Raw genomic sequence first — 10899 nt, forward strand, 5'->3', positions numbered from 1 at the left:
TAGGACCTTCACGGCTGATTTTGTCTAAATCCCCACAGTAGCTTAGGAAGGAAAGAGGGAAAGCAGAGGTCAGAAAAGAAAGCAGAAAAGGAGGCCAAGAATGAGAAATAAACACAACTTACACACGCGGACATCAGTGCACGTGGGAGGACCCTTAGAGGACACTTGGAGCCACCGCATCTCATGTGCCCCCCTGACCTTCTTGTGATGGTCCCAACCCCAGTTTCCACCCAAGGGTGTTTTTGTGTTCTGAAGGGTTCTATGACTGAGAAGTTCTAGTTTTCCTAGTGGCGTGGGGTGAGGTGGGTGGGGTGCTGAGCAGGGAGCCACCCTCTCAGGACTCTCTTTCCTTTCCTGGATGCCCTTGGGTGGCAGCGGCTCTCAAGCAGGTGCAGATCCCAGCAGGTGCCAGGCACATTCAGATTGAGTTGCTGGAGAAGATGCCCCACCGCATTGGTGAGTGCTGTGGGGGGGAGAGGGGGAGGGGGGAAAGGGCGGGTCCCAGAGAGCAGGTGGGGCCTCCCACACTTAGATAAAGGCAGGCAACTCTTCCTAATTCCTAAATTTATGCTGAATGGATGAACTGTCCCAGACTCAAATTCCCGAAGGCCTAAAGGGGAGTTTAGCAAATACAACCAACCCTCAGGACCAGTCTCTTCCCACTAGGAGCAACAACTGTTCAAATTTCTTATGTGAGCAGATGACTTCAAAAAAAAAAAGTCGTGTTTGTATAAGGGCTCAGGCAGCTCTTGCTTCCTGGTAAACTACCCAGAATATAAGGGTTAAAAGCAGTTCTTACGGGATCTCAGTTCTGTGGTCATGAGTGGCTTGGCTGGGTGGTTCTTCTACTGTTGCCTGAACCCAAACAGGCAAACACTGGCAACTGGTGGGCCAGTTGGGGGCTACTTGGTCTAGGAAGTGTGGAGATAGTATTGACAGTTGGCTGAGCTATGACCAACCCCAACAAGCAAATCTGGGACTGTTTACTGGATGTCTGCTCCATGAACATCTGCAGTAGCAGGGTCTCAAAAATGAGGAAATAGATAATTAAGGTAGTGACTAAGGAAGACTGTGACAAAGATCCCTGGCTTCCACATTATAACCACACACATACCTGCATATATACACGTATACAAACATGTACATGCATGAAAAAACATGTACATGTACGTACTAACACACACACACACACACACACACACACACATACACACAACAAATTAGAATCTCCAAACAGACTGAACTTAAAAAGTCAAGGCCAGACTTAGTGGTGGTAGTGGTGCACACCTTTTATCCCAATATTCAGAAAACAGAAATAAAAGGATCTCTGCGAGTTCAAGGCTAGGCTGGTTCACATAGCAAATTCAGGCTAGCCATGGGTACATAGTGAGACTCTATTTCAAAATAAAGTAAAATAGACATTCAAGTTAAGAGCCATCCAGATGGGTCCACAGATAAAGGCTCTTGTCACATAAACTGAGTGACCACAGTTTGATCCCTGAAAACCACACAAAGATAGCAGAAAATTGAGCCCACAAAGTTGTCCTTTGACCCTCCCCCCCTCACTCTTAGGCCATGGCATATGCTCCTCTCACCAATAAAAATAAATAAACATTTTTTTTTCAATTTTAAAAGCTTATGTTAAGACATTAATGCGATATGAAAGATGTTTTTATTGTTTGGTTTGGTTTTGTCTTTACTGAAACCCAATTGGCAGTCAAAAAAATAAGCATGTCCAAAAGAGATTCCTCTCTGAAGACATCACACAGATCCATGGCGGTTGGGCCAGGGGGCGGGCGGTGCAATGAATGAGCATGTGCACTAGGGTTCTTTTGCGGTGGTGAAAGTATTCTGGGATTGCACAGTGATGATGATTAGATGTGCCAAACAATCACTGGGTTGCACACTTTAATAGGGCGAATTACACGGTGTGGCTTGCGTCTCAATGACAAACCCAAGAGGGCAGATTGGAACCCAGCCTGTCCGCTGTGGACAGTGGCTGCTTCTGCTTCAGGGGATGGCTGTGTTTTCCAATGTCTGTCTGTGCTCAGACCCCCTTGTGGAGGATATGTAGGCTACACTATCACCATGATATGTCACAGAGGCCTTTCCAGCCTGTTAGGCTACCAAGTCCTACTACTTCCAATTTATACATCACAAACACTTACGTGAAATGGGATGTTTCTTGGTAAGCTTAGCTATCATAAAAATGTTTCCAGTTATCATTTTAGATTATTATCGGTAACATGAGAAACGTCAAGCTTCCTGGAGCTGTGTCTCTTTCTAGCACAGCTGTGGTGGTTCCCACTCTTCCAGCTTTGAGGGCACCTGAAAGGCCATACCGCATCCACACAGTAGCCACAGAGAAACTGAGGCCTGGGGTCAATTCAGGGCCTTCTCTGGGTTCTTAGTCACCCTTGGAGGACAGATAAGACAGAACTATCCTGGGTCCTGGTCTCCCAGCACCAGCATCATGCCATTGTCAGTTCTGTGACCACAGGGGCAGCAACTGGTGCACATCAAAGGTAGTCGAGGCTGTTATATACATGAGTCCCTTTCATTGCCTGGGAGGGTGTGTGTGTGTGTTTAAGGTCTATCTGGGCAAGCAACCCTGTGTGCTGGCTACGGCCATTAGTTTCACATCTATCTATCTATCTATCTATCTATCTATCTATCTATCTATCTATCTACTTATTTATTTATGTTTTTCGAGACAGTGTTTCTCTGTAGCTTTTGGTGCCTATCCTAAAACTAGCTCTTATAGACCAGGCTGGCCTCGAACTCACAGAGATCCGCCTGCCTCTGCCTCCCGAGTGCTGGGATTAAAGGCATGCGCCACCGCCGCCCGACTAGTTTCACTTTATATAGAAGGTAAAACTGAGGCTGCACGGGGACAGCTTGCTCTCCTGTGCTCTGTGCTTTGCTTTAGATCCTACAGGGACATCTCTAAGGGCTGGGCTTTTTGAAAAGGGTTAAACGGAGTCATAACTGTAGGTGGCCATTAGTCAGTGTGGAAGAAGCCAGCTGCTGATGAAGGGTCAGTGGTGGACATCTGGACCCAGTGGAAGGACAGGTTTGCAGAGGGCTCTTGGGTGGCCCTGATGGGGGCGCTCAGGGAGCTAAGTAGAGAAGCAACCTAAGGAGGGGCCTCCTGGGAAAGCTGTGACTGTCAGTCAGGGGCCTCTGTAGAGGGCAATAGAAAACCTTGCCCCTCTCCCTGGCCAGCGGTGAAGAACCATGTGACCGGAAGCTTCATCCTCAACCCTAAGGGCAAGGAAGCCTCTAGCAGAACCTTCACTGCACTGGGACTGGAGTGGGAGCACGCTGCGGAGGAGACCAAGGACAGCCTTAAGACCAGCGGGCCCCTGCCGGAAGCCATCGCCGTCCTGGTGAGCCTTCTTGCCTGCAGTGGCCTTTCCTGTCCTTTGTGTCCGCTTTCCCAGGTGTGTGGGAGGCCAGATGCAGCCGTTACATGCTCCCAATTTCATGGCATGAGAAACGGGGTCTGGTGGAAGGCTAGCCCTGTGAAGTCAGGGCCAGTGCCTGTGTTCTCACAGCTCCCCTCAGCATCCCTGTGCATTGTTGCCTGGCAACATGTGTGAGGCTTCAGGTGGTTTGGACCATGGCAGTGCCAGCCTCTGAGAAAGGAATAGGGCCATTATCCTAACTGCCGTCCATTGCTGCCTATACCCCCTTTCCTATTCCTAGACCAGGCCTCATGGAGCAGGAATTGGTAATTCAGCAGATTGGCCAACAAGAGCTTTTCCCCCGTGCCATCGGCCTGAGCCGACAACAGAGGCCTTGGATGGGCTTTGTTCCTGGTGTTGCCCTCAGTGGTCACGCTGTGCTCTGGGGGGCAAATTCTGAGGCTGTTGGTGTAAGAATCCATCTAACACATCCTTCCCGTTCACCTCGTATTTGTGGCCACCTGTGTGCCTGGAGCCAGCTGATGTCTGCTCTGGGTACCGAGGCGGGTCGAGGGAGTGTGAATAGTCTCAACAAAGGATGCTGAGACAGCACGATTTTCAGGTGTAAAAGGCTGAAGCCAGACCTCTACTTAGTGCCATATACAAGTAACGCAAAACAGACGAAAGACCTAAGTGTACGAATGGTAGCCTGTAACTCTTAGAAGGAAATGGGTAAGTTTTCATGACCTTCTGTTCTTCAGTAACGAGATAAGCGACAAAAGGAATAGACGTAACACATTAGACATCACCAACCTGGAGACATTGATGCATTAAAGGACACACTGTCCAGAAGAAGGGGGGGCATCAAGATGGTTCCTGCTTCAGGGCACTTGGTGCCAATGCCAAGCCTCATGACCTGAGCTCAGTTTCCAGAGTTCATATGGCAGAGGGGGAGAACCCACTTCCCCAACTCGTCCTCTGGCCTCCATACTCACAGCATTCACCCCTTCCCCAGTCCTGCCCCCCAAATAATAAATATAATTCAAAAGAAAATGTAAGAAGTAAAAATAACCAGACATGGTAGCACATGCCTATAATCTCAGCACTTGGGAGGTGGGCTACACGAGTCCTTGTGGAAGTGAAAAGGGAGAGAGGAAGATGGGAGAGAGGTAACTCAGCTGGTAGAATGCTTGCTAGAGTGCATGAAGCCCCAGCTTCCATCCTATGCACACGGCCTAGAGGTTCACCCCTGTGATCAGAAGTTCAAAGTCATCCCATTCTACATGAGTTCAAGGCTAATGTGGGCAATGTGAGACCTAAGAAGTGGGGTGGGAGGAAGAGGAAAGAGGGAAGGTTTAAAAGGTTGCTCACTGGCAGCCTGGTTAAGTCAGACAGTTTAGATGCCAAAGACTTAGGATGTAGGTCTATGGAAGAGAAAATGGCTCATGGCCTGGTACTGGCTGCTCTTGGGTTTGGAACATAGCAGGTGCTATGGGCAGTGAAAGTTTGTGACTGTCCCGCCTGTCCCAATCAGGTACTAACAGTCACTGGATTAATGGTGTTAGTTATGTCTCAATTACAAACCCAAAAGCGCTATGGAATCCCGTGGCTGTGGGCAGTGGCTGCTTCTGTTTCAGGCAGTGGGTGTGTTCTCCCACGTCAATCTGTGATCAGATTCCCTCATGGAGTGTTTGTGGGCTACAGTGCCATCGTGGCATGTCCCAGGCCCTCTGCCCAGTCCCCAACATATTTTTGACCCCCTTGGACCCCATCGGCCCTGCTTCTGCCTCTGGCCTTGTGCTGCCTCCTTCTTGTCTCCCCTCAGGTGCTCCCCCCAGTGGAAGGTAAACCCCGAGGTAGCCTGGCCTACAAGTACGTCATCCACGAGGACCTGCTGCCCCTCATTGGGAGCAATAATGTGCTCCTGGAAGAGACAGACACCTATGAGTGGGCTCTCAAGAGCTGGTCTCCTTGCAGCAAGGCTTGTGGAGGAGGTATCAGCTGTTGTGGGAGTGGCGGGGGTAGGGGAGAATAGACCAGAGATTCTAGGGAGCTGTCAGGAAGATGTGCCTCCATTTGATGGGTCAACTTCTCTTGACTCAGTTTCTCACTGATCTTCCATGCCTAGAGGCCATTCTGAGCAGAGCATTGGGTGGAGTTGGGGCTTGCGGGAGCAGGCTGCAGGGCAGGTTGTCTGTTCAGCTATGCGAAGCCACTACTCTCTCAGCCAGTGCTGACAGGCCAGGAAGAGCCCCTCTATAAAGTTACTTGCATAGGACTTAGTACTGGGACAAGGAGGAAATAGACTTTCTAGAAAGTCCCCCTGAGGACAAGAAAGGGCAGGAGGCCTGGAGCAGAAGGCCTCGAGCTGGCCCACAGCAGCCCCATCTTTGCAGGAATCCAGTTCACTAAATACGGCTGTCGGCGCCGCCGGGACCACCACATGGTGCAGCGACACCTGTGTGACCACAAAAAGAGGCCCAAGCCTATCCGACGGCGTTGTAACCAGCACCCGTGTCCCCAGCCCACGTGAGTGTTCCAGGGGAGCAAAGTCTGGCCTCTGCCTCTCTCCACCCTGGCCCACATGGAAGGAAGCTGCAGTTGTTACGCTTAGCACTTCCTCAAACAGAAAGCCTGCAGCCAGGTTCTTAGGGGACACACAACAGCCCACAGCAGGCCCTGTGCCACCCTCCATGGCCTGCCATCCCTGTTGGGTTTCTTCATTGCCAATCTCCAATGCCAGGAAGAGGATGGCAGCACCTTGCCCCAGCTAGCGTTCGTTCACTGATAGGACCTGGGCTTTCTGTTGGTGAGGCAGGGGGCTCTTATCTCTGGGCAAGAATACTGTCTATTGCCTTCTCCCTCTTTGGTCACTGAGAGACCAGCCCCCAGTGTGGCTAATCCCTGGTTAAGATTCCCTAGCCTGAGGAACAGGCATTTGGAGCCCAAGGTCATGATTCAAAAGAGCATGAAGGGAGGTACTTGAGCTGGGCTTAAGACCTCCAGGTTTGTACTCTTGGCCGCGGCAGTGCTGCCTGGGGACTCCCAGAGAGCTGGGGGTAGCTGCTTGGTAGGAAACTGCAGAGGGTCTTCTTTACATTCTTGCTTCCCTGGGAATAACCCCTGAATGGGTGCCGTGGAACCTGGGGGCTCTCCAGGGCTGGACATGTGATCTGGGGCTGGGATGAGAATTGATAGCCAATATTAGTCTACTGTGATTCCCCTGGTACACAACCAGGAAGGGTCATAGTGTCATCCCCTCTGTCTGTGTCCCCCCCCCCATTATTTATTTCTGTCATTCATAAGACTTCCTACATCATGATCGTGAGGCCTGCATGCAGGACTGACTCTCTAAGATTCTGGGTGGGTTTTTCCCTAACAATCTTAGGGTTTGTTGGGAGATTTTCTTTCTTCTCCCCGCTTCCCCCTTCCCTTTCCTTCCCCTCTTCTTTAATTCTCTCTCTTCCTCTCCCCCATCTCTGGGGTGTGTGTGTGTGTGTGTGTGTGTGTGTGTGTGTGTGTGAGAGAGAGAGAGAGAGAGAGAGAGAGAGAGAGAGAGAGAGAGAGAGAGAGCAAACTCTGTAACCCAGGCCAGCTTCCAACTGTCAGCCATCCTCCTGCTTCAGCCTCCCAAGTGCTGAGATTACAGGCATATGCCACCATACCTGGCAAGATTTATTCTTCAAAGTAAAGGATTGGCTTTGAGAACACGTCTCCCACCCCAGTTAGCTAAAAGTCAAGGAGTCTGGGCCCCTTCCCTCTACCTAACTCATCCCTGACTGCAGACTCCCCTCTTCAGAACTATAGGGACTGAAGTCCTGTGGGTACTGAGAGCAATCCTTGCCCCCACCAAAGGGAAAAATCTACAAAAAGTGTGGCTTTGGTGTGTTTGGGGGCATCCTTGAGTCTCAGCATCCAGTATGGTTCTTTCATCTGGTAGCTCTGAACTCTTTATGGAGGACTAAAGCAATCCCGATGAAAAGATGGGGAAACTGAGGCTTGGAGGAGTTAACAGCTGCCCAAGGACAACTGAGGGGCCAGGGTTTAAACAGGTACCTTCCCCTTACCCAAGGAGACAGCAAGAGAGATTCCCAGAGGCCAACCAACCAGGCAGCAGCATTCTGAAGCACATGTCTTCTCTTGTGGGATGCAGCCCCAAGGGAAGTGTCCTTATGGTTCCACCTCCCTCTGCCTTTGTCCTGTCTGTCTCCAGGTGGGTGACAGAAGAGTGGGGTGCCTGCAGCCGGAGCTGTGGGAAGCTGGGGCTGCAGACCCGGGGGGTGCAATGCCTACTGCCCCTTTCCAACGGCACCCGCAAGGCCATGCCAGCCAAGGCTTGCCTAGGTAACCGGCCAGAGGCCAAGAGGCCGTGCCTCCGTGTGCCCTGCCCAGCCCAGTGGCGGACAGGAGCCTGGTCCCAGGTGAGTGGTCCTGGCAGAGTGGGTGGAAGCATGTGGGACAGAAATGGGTGTGGGTGGGGAGGAGTCCAGGGGTTTCTGGGTCCACAGTTGGTCTGACATTTCTCAGAAGGAAGGAGAGCAACCTTCAGGCACGCCATGTGTGATGGTTCTTCATGGAGACTCCTGCCTCCATTTTCACCTCCTCTAAGCTTCATGCCCCTATGTCATAGATGACCAAATTAAGGCACATTCTTATGTTCGAGAAATATTTATTGAGCAACAGCTGTATGGAAGATGTTATTCAAGGAAGGCTGGAAGCCCAGTGTCCCTGGACAGGCTGGTCTCTTACCCTCATGGAGCTTTCAGACCAGTGAGGGAGCAAGACAGACAAACAAACCAGTGGCAGATGTTACACAGCACAGCTGGACTTGCAAGGGTCACAGGGGGTGTGACAGGCACAAGGGAGTAGGAGCCATGTGTTCCCTGGTTCCCTTTGGTTCTCTGACACTTGTGTCTTGATCAACGGTTACATGCCCTAGAACAAGTTCTTCCCTGTCCTGCTAGGAGATTCTATGCAGTGCCTAGAAGTGACCCAGTCACGTTGGGCGATAGGGCTTTCCCAGTGACCCTTCCCTGCCCCTACAGTGCCCCCAAGTCCATTTATCAGTCAGGACTGTGTCAGATGCAAGGAAGGTGTGTGGGTGGCATCGATAGCCGCAAACCAGGCTCCTAGAAGCTCCAGGTTATGTCATGTGGTAAGTCAGAACAGAGGAGTCTGCCAGGATGAAACATAAGATAGTTGAAAACGGGGCATGGAGAGGAGACTGTGAACACAGGTTGCAGTTGATAGAATGGGGTCCCAGAAGCCCTCTCCTGAGATGCATTCACAGTTCAAATTGTGGAAGGATATAAGGAGTCCCAAGCTTGGGTAGCGTTCATCATACTGGCTCCAGAGAACCCGACAATGGCAGGGTCCTGGCGAGGCTACAGACCTTGCATACCCATCTGGTCAAATGAAGGAACGCATAGCAGCCTTCTTGGTCCTTTCTGTCACTGAGTTTACTGCCCCCTCTTCCCTCTCTCCTATCTACCCTGCACCTGGCATTGTATGGTTCTTGGCCTTCCTGCTCCTGTACAGTGCTCTGCCACCTGCGGAGAAGGCATCCAGCAACGGCAGGTGGTGTGCCGGAACAGCTCCAGTGCCCTCGGGCAGTGCGAGGGGGTCAAGCCGGACACTGTGCAGGTCTGCAGCCTGCCTGCCTGTGGAGGTGAGTAGATGGGATGGGGAGGCCCAGCCCCGTCTTCTGGCCATGACCCTGCAACAGCTCATATCCTGGCCCTTAAGTCCAAAGACAGGTTGAGCATCCCAATCCAAAGTGCTTTCTGATCCAGGACTTTTGGAGCCCTGGCATGCTGCCAAAGATGGAAGATTGCATTCCTGTCTGTGTAGGATATGTTGTGATCAGACTATAATACCCAGTTAGCCAGCATCCTCGAGGAGGAAAAAAAAGACCTTCCTAGGCTCTTCCACTTTGATACACAAACCGCATCCCATTCCCTAAGCATTTAAAACATTGTACAAAATTACTGCACACTTTATGTGTAAGAACCAGGTGGGGCCGGCAAGATGGCTCAGTGGTTAAAGTTTGGCTCACTTGCTACTAAACCTGATGGCCCAAGCAGAGAACTGACTTCTCCAAATTGTCCTTTGACCTCTGCACATGCTATGGGACATACATACCCACCCTTGTACATACAACAACAACATATAAAGAAATGAAGTAAAGAAGAAACAGATGCACCCATGTTTAGATTTGGGTCTCATCTCCAAGAGCTCTCATTAAGTCGGCAAATATTCCATATTGCAGGAGAAATCGTTAAAATTGGAGTGCTTCTGGTCCCAAGCATTCTGGACAAGGGATGCCCACCTGCTGTGTATAGTACATCTCCATTTCTGTTCACAGGAGGGCTCCAGAACTCTACAGTGAAGGCCACAGTCCAGGACCCTGTGACCAAAGTGGGGCACCAGGAACCCCAATCCAGGCCCCTGACTCCCACGAACCTGACTTCAACAAGTAAGCATGGCCTCTGGCCCTCAACTCCCCCAGCCTTTCAGGCACCCCAGGGTTTAGTGACAGTGGAACAGACCTAATGCTTGTCTGGTGGCCTCAGAGAGCATGAAGGGTCTGCTCTGGCCCGTGTCCTCTTCCGTGATTCCATTCACCTTGAGTTGTAAATTTGCTGTTATTCCTATGGTGGCCAAACCTGATCTGGGCTAAAAAGAAATCACATAGGCTTCTGCTGCAGAGACATTGCCATGCTTGGTGACAAGGTACTGTCCCACTGTTGTGACTGTGTCCTGTTTTATAAACCTGTAAAGCATGCCCCAGGGTTCTGAATTATGAATCCTGTCTGTGTCCACACTTCTGGGGTCTGCCTTCCTAGATAGGAACTCTTTCCCGGGCAGCTGAGAGAATGAACCATGGGGTGAGCATCCTCTGCTACTCCAGTGAACTCATCACAGGGGTAGCAGTGAGCTCATCCTGTGGTCCTGCCGGCATGTCGCTGTGAATGAAGACTTGGCTTGCCCCTGCGATGCTACACTCCCTTCCTAGGTTACCAGAGTCCTCTCTCTAGGGCCTCCAACTGGAGTCTGGCAAGATAAGTTGTACAAAGAACAGAACCCAAATCTAGTTAAAGAGTGTGACCTTGTGCAACCCTTTGACCTCCCTGCTCCCCCAACCCCCCAAAAGGCTGGGCAAATCCCTCAAAGCAGAAGCTGGTGGTCGGATTCTGGCTCTGGAGCTCTGGCGCCATCTAGAGGCCACCGGCTTCCACTGTCCCCGCTTCAGAGCGGGCTCCTGATCCTAGCAGTCTTGAGCTCCAATTAGTACAAATCGGAGCTCTTGCCCTCAATCACACTTTCTCTAAAGAGCTGTGCCTGGACCAGTCCCAGCAGCAGTTTAGAACACTTCGGCCTCAATGTTCTTGGTTGAGATTTAGTGGTAAGGGATTAATGTTCCACCTGTACCCCAAGTGGCTGGATGCTGATCTCCTGGTTACAGATGAGCTCATTGGACCTTAGCCTGGTC

At 51.0% G+C, this 10899-nt stretch overlaps 1 protein-coding gene across 2 annotated transcripts in view; it reads left to right on the forward strand.

Annotated features, from left to right (window-relative positions):
• The window catches only part of Adamts14 (ADAM metallopeptidase with thrombospondin type 1 motif 14), a 67468-nt gene that overhangs the window by 54115 nt on the left and 2454 nt on the right, over positions 1–10899 (forward strand). For both annotated transcript variants that reach the window (XM_075980173.1, XM_075980174.1), the window contains exons 15-21: positions 376–456; positions 3226–3389; positions 5233–5401; positions 5804–5936; positions 7621–7828; positions 8946–9075; positions 9772–9882. In XM_075980173.1, coding sequence (XP_075836288.1) covers positions 376–456; positions 3226–3389; positions 5233–5401; positions 5804–5936; positions 7621–7828; positions 8946–9075; positions 9772–9882 — 996 coding nt within the window. The remainder of the gene's footprint in view (positions 1–375; positions 457–3225; positions 3390–5232; positions 5402–5803; positions 5937–7620; positions 7829–8945; positions 9076–9771; positions 9883–10899) is intronic.

The sequence above is a fragment of the Microtus pennsylvanicus genome, chromosome 7 (assembly GCF_037038515.1).
Source record: "Microtus pennsylvanicus isolate mMicPen1 chromosome 7, mMicPen1.hap1, whole genome shotgun sequence".
Classification (NCBI taxonomy): Eukaryota; Metazoa; Chordata; class Mammalia; order Rodentia; family Cricetidae; genus Microtus; species Microtus pennsylvanicus.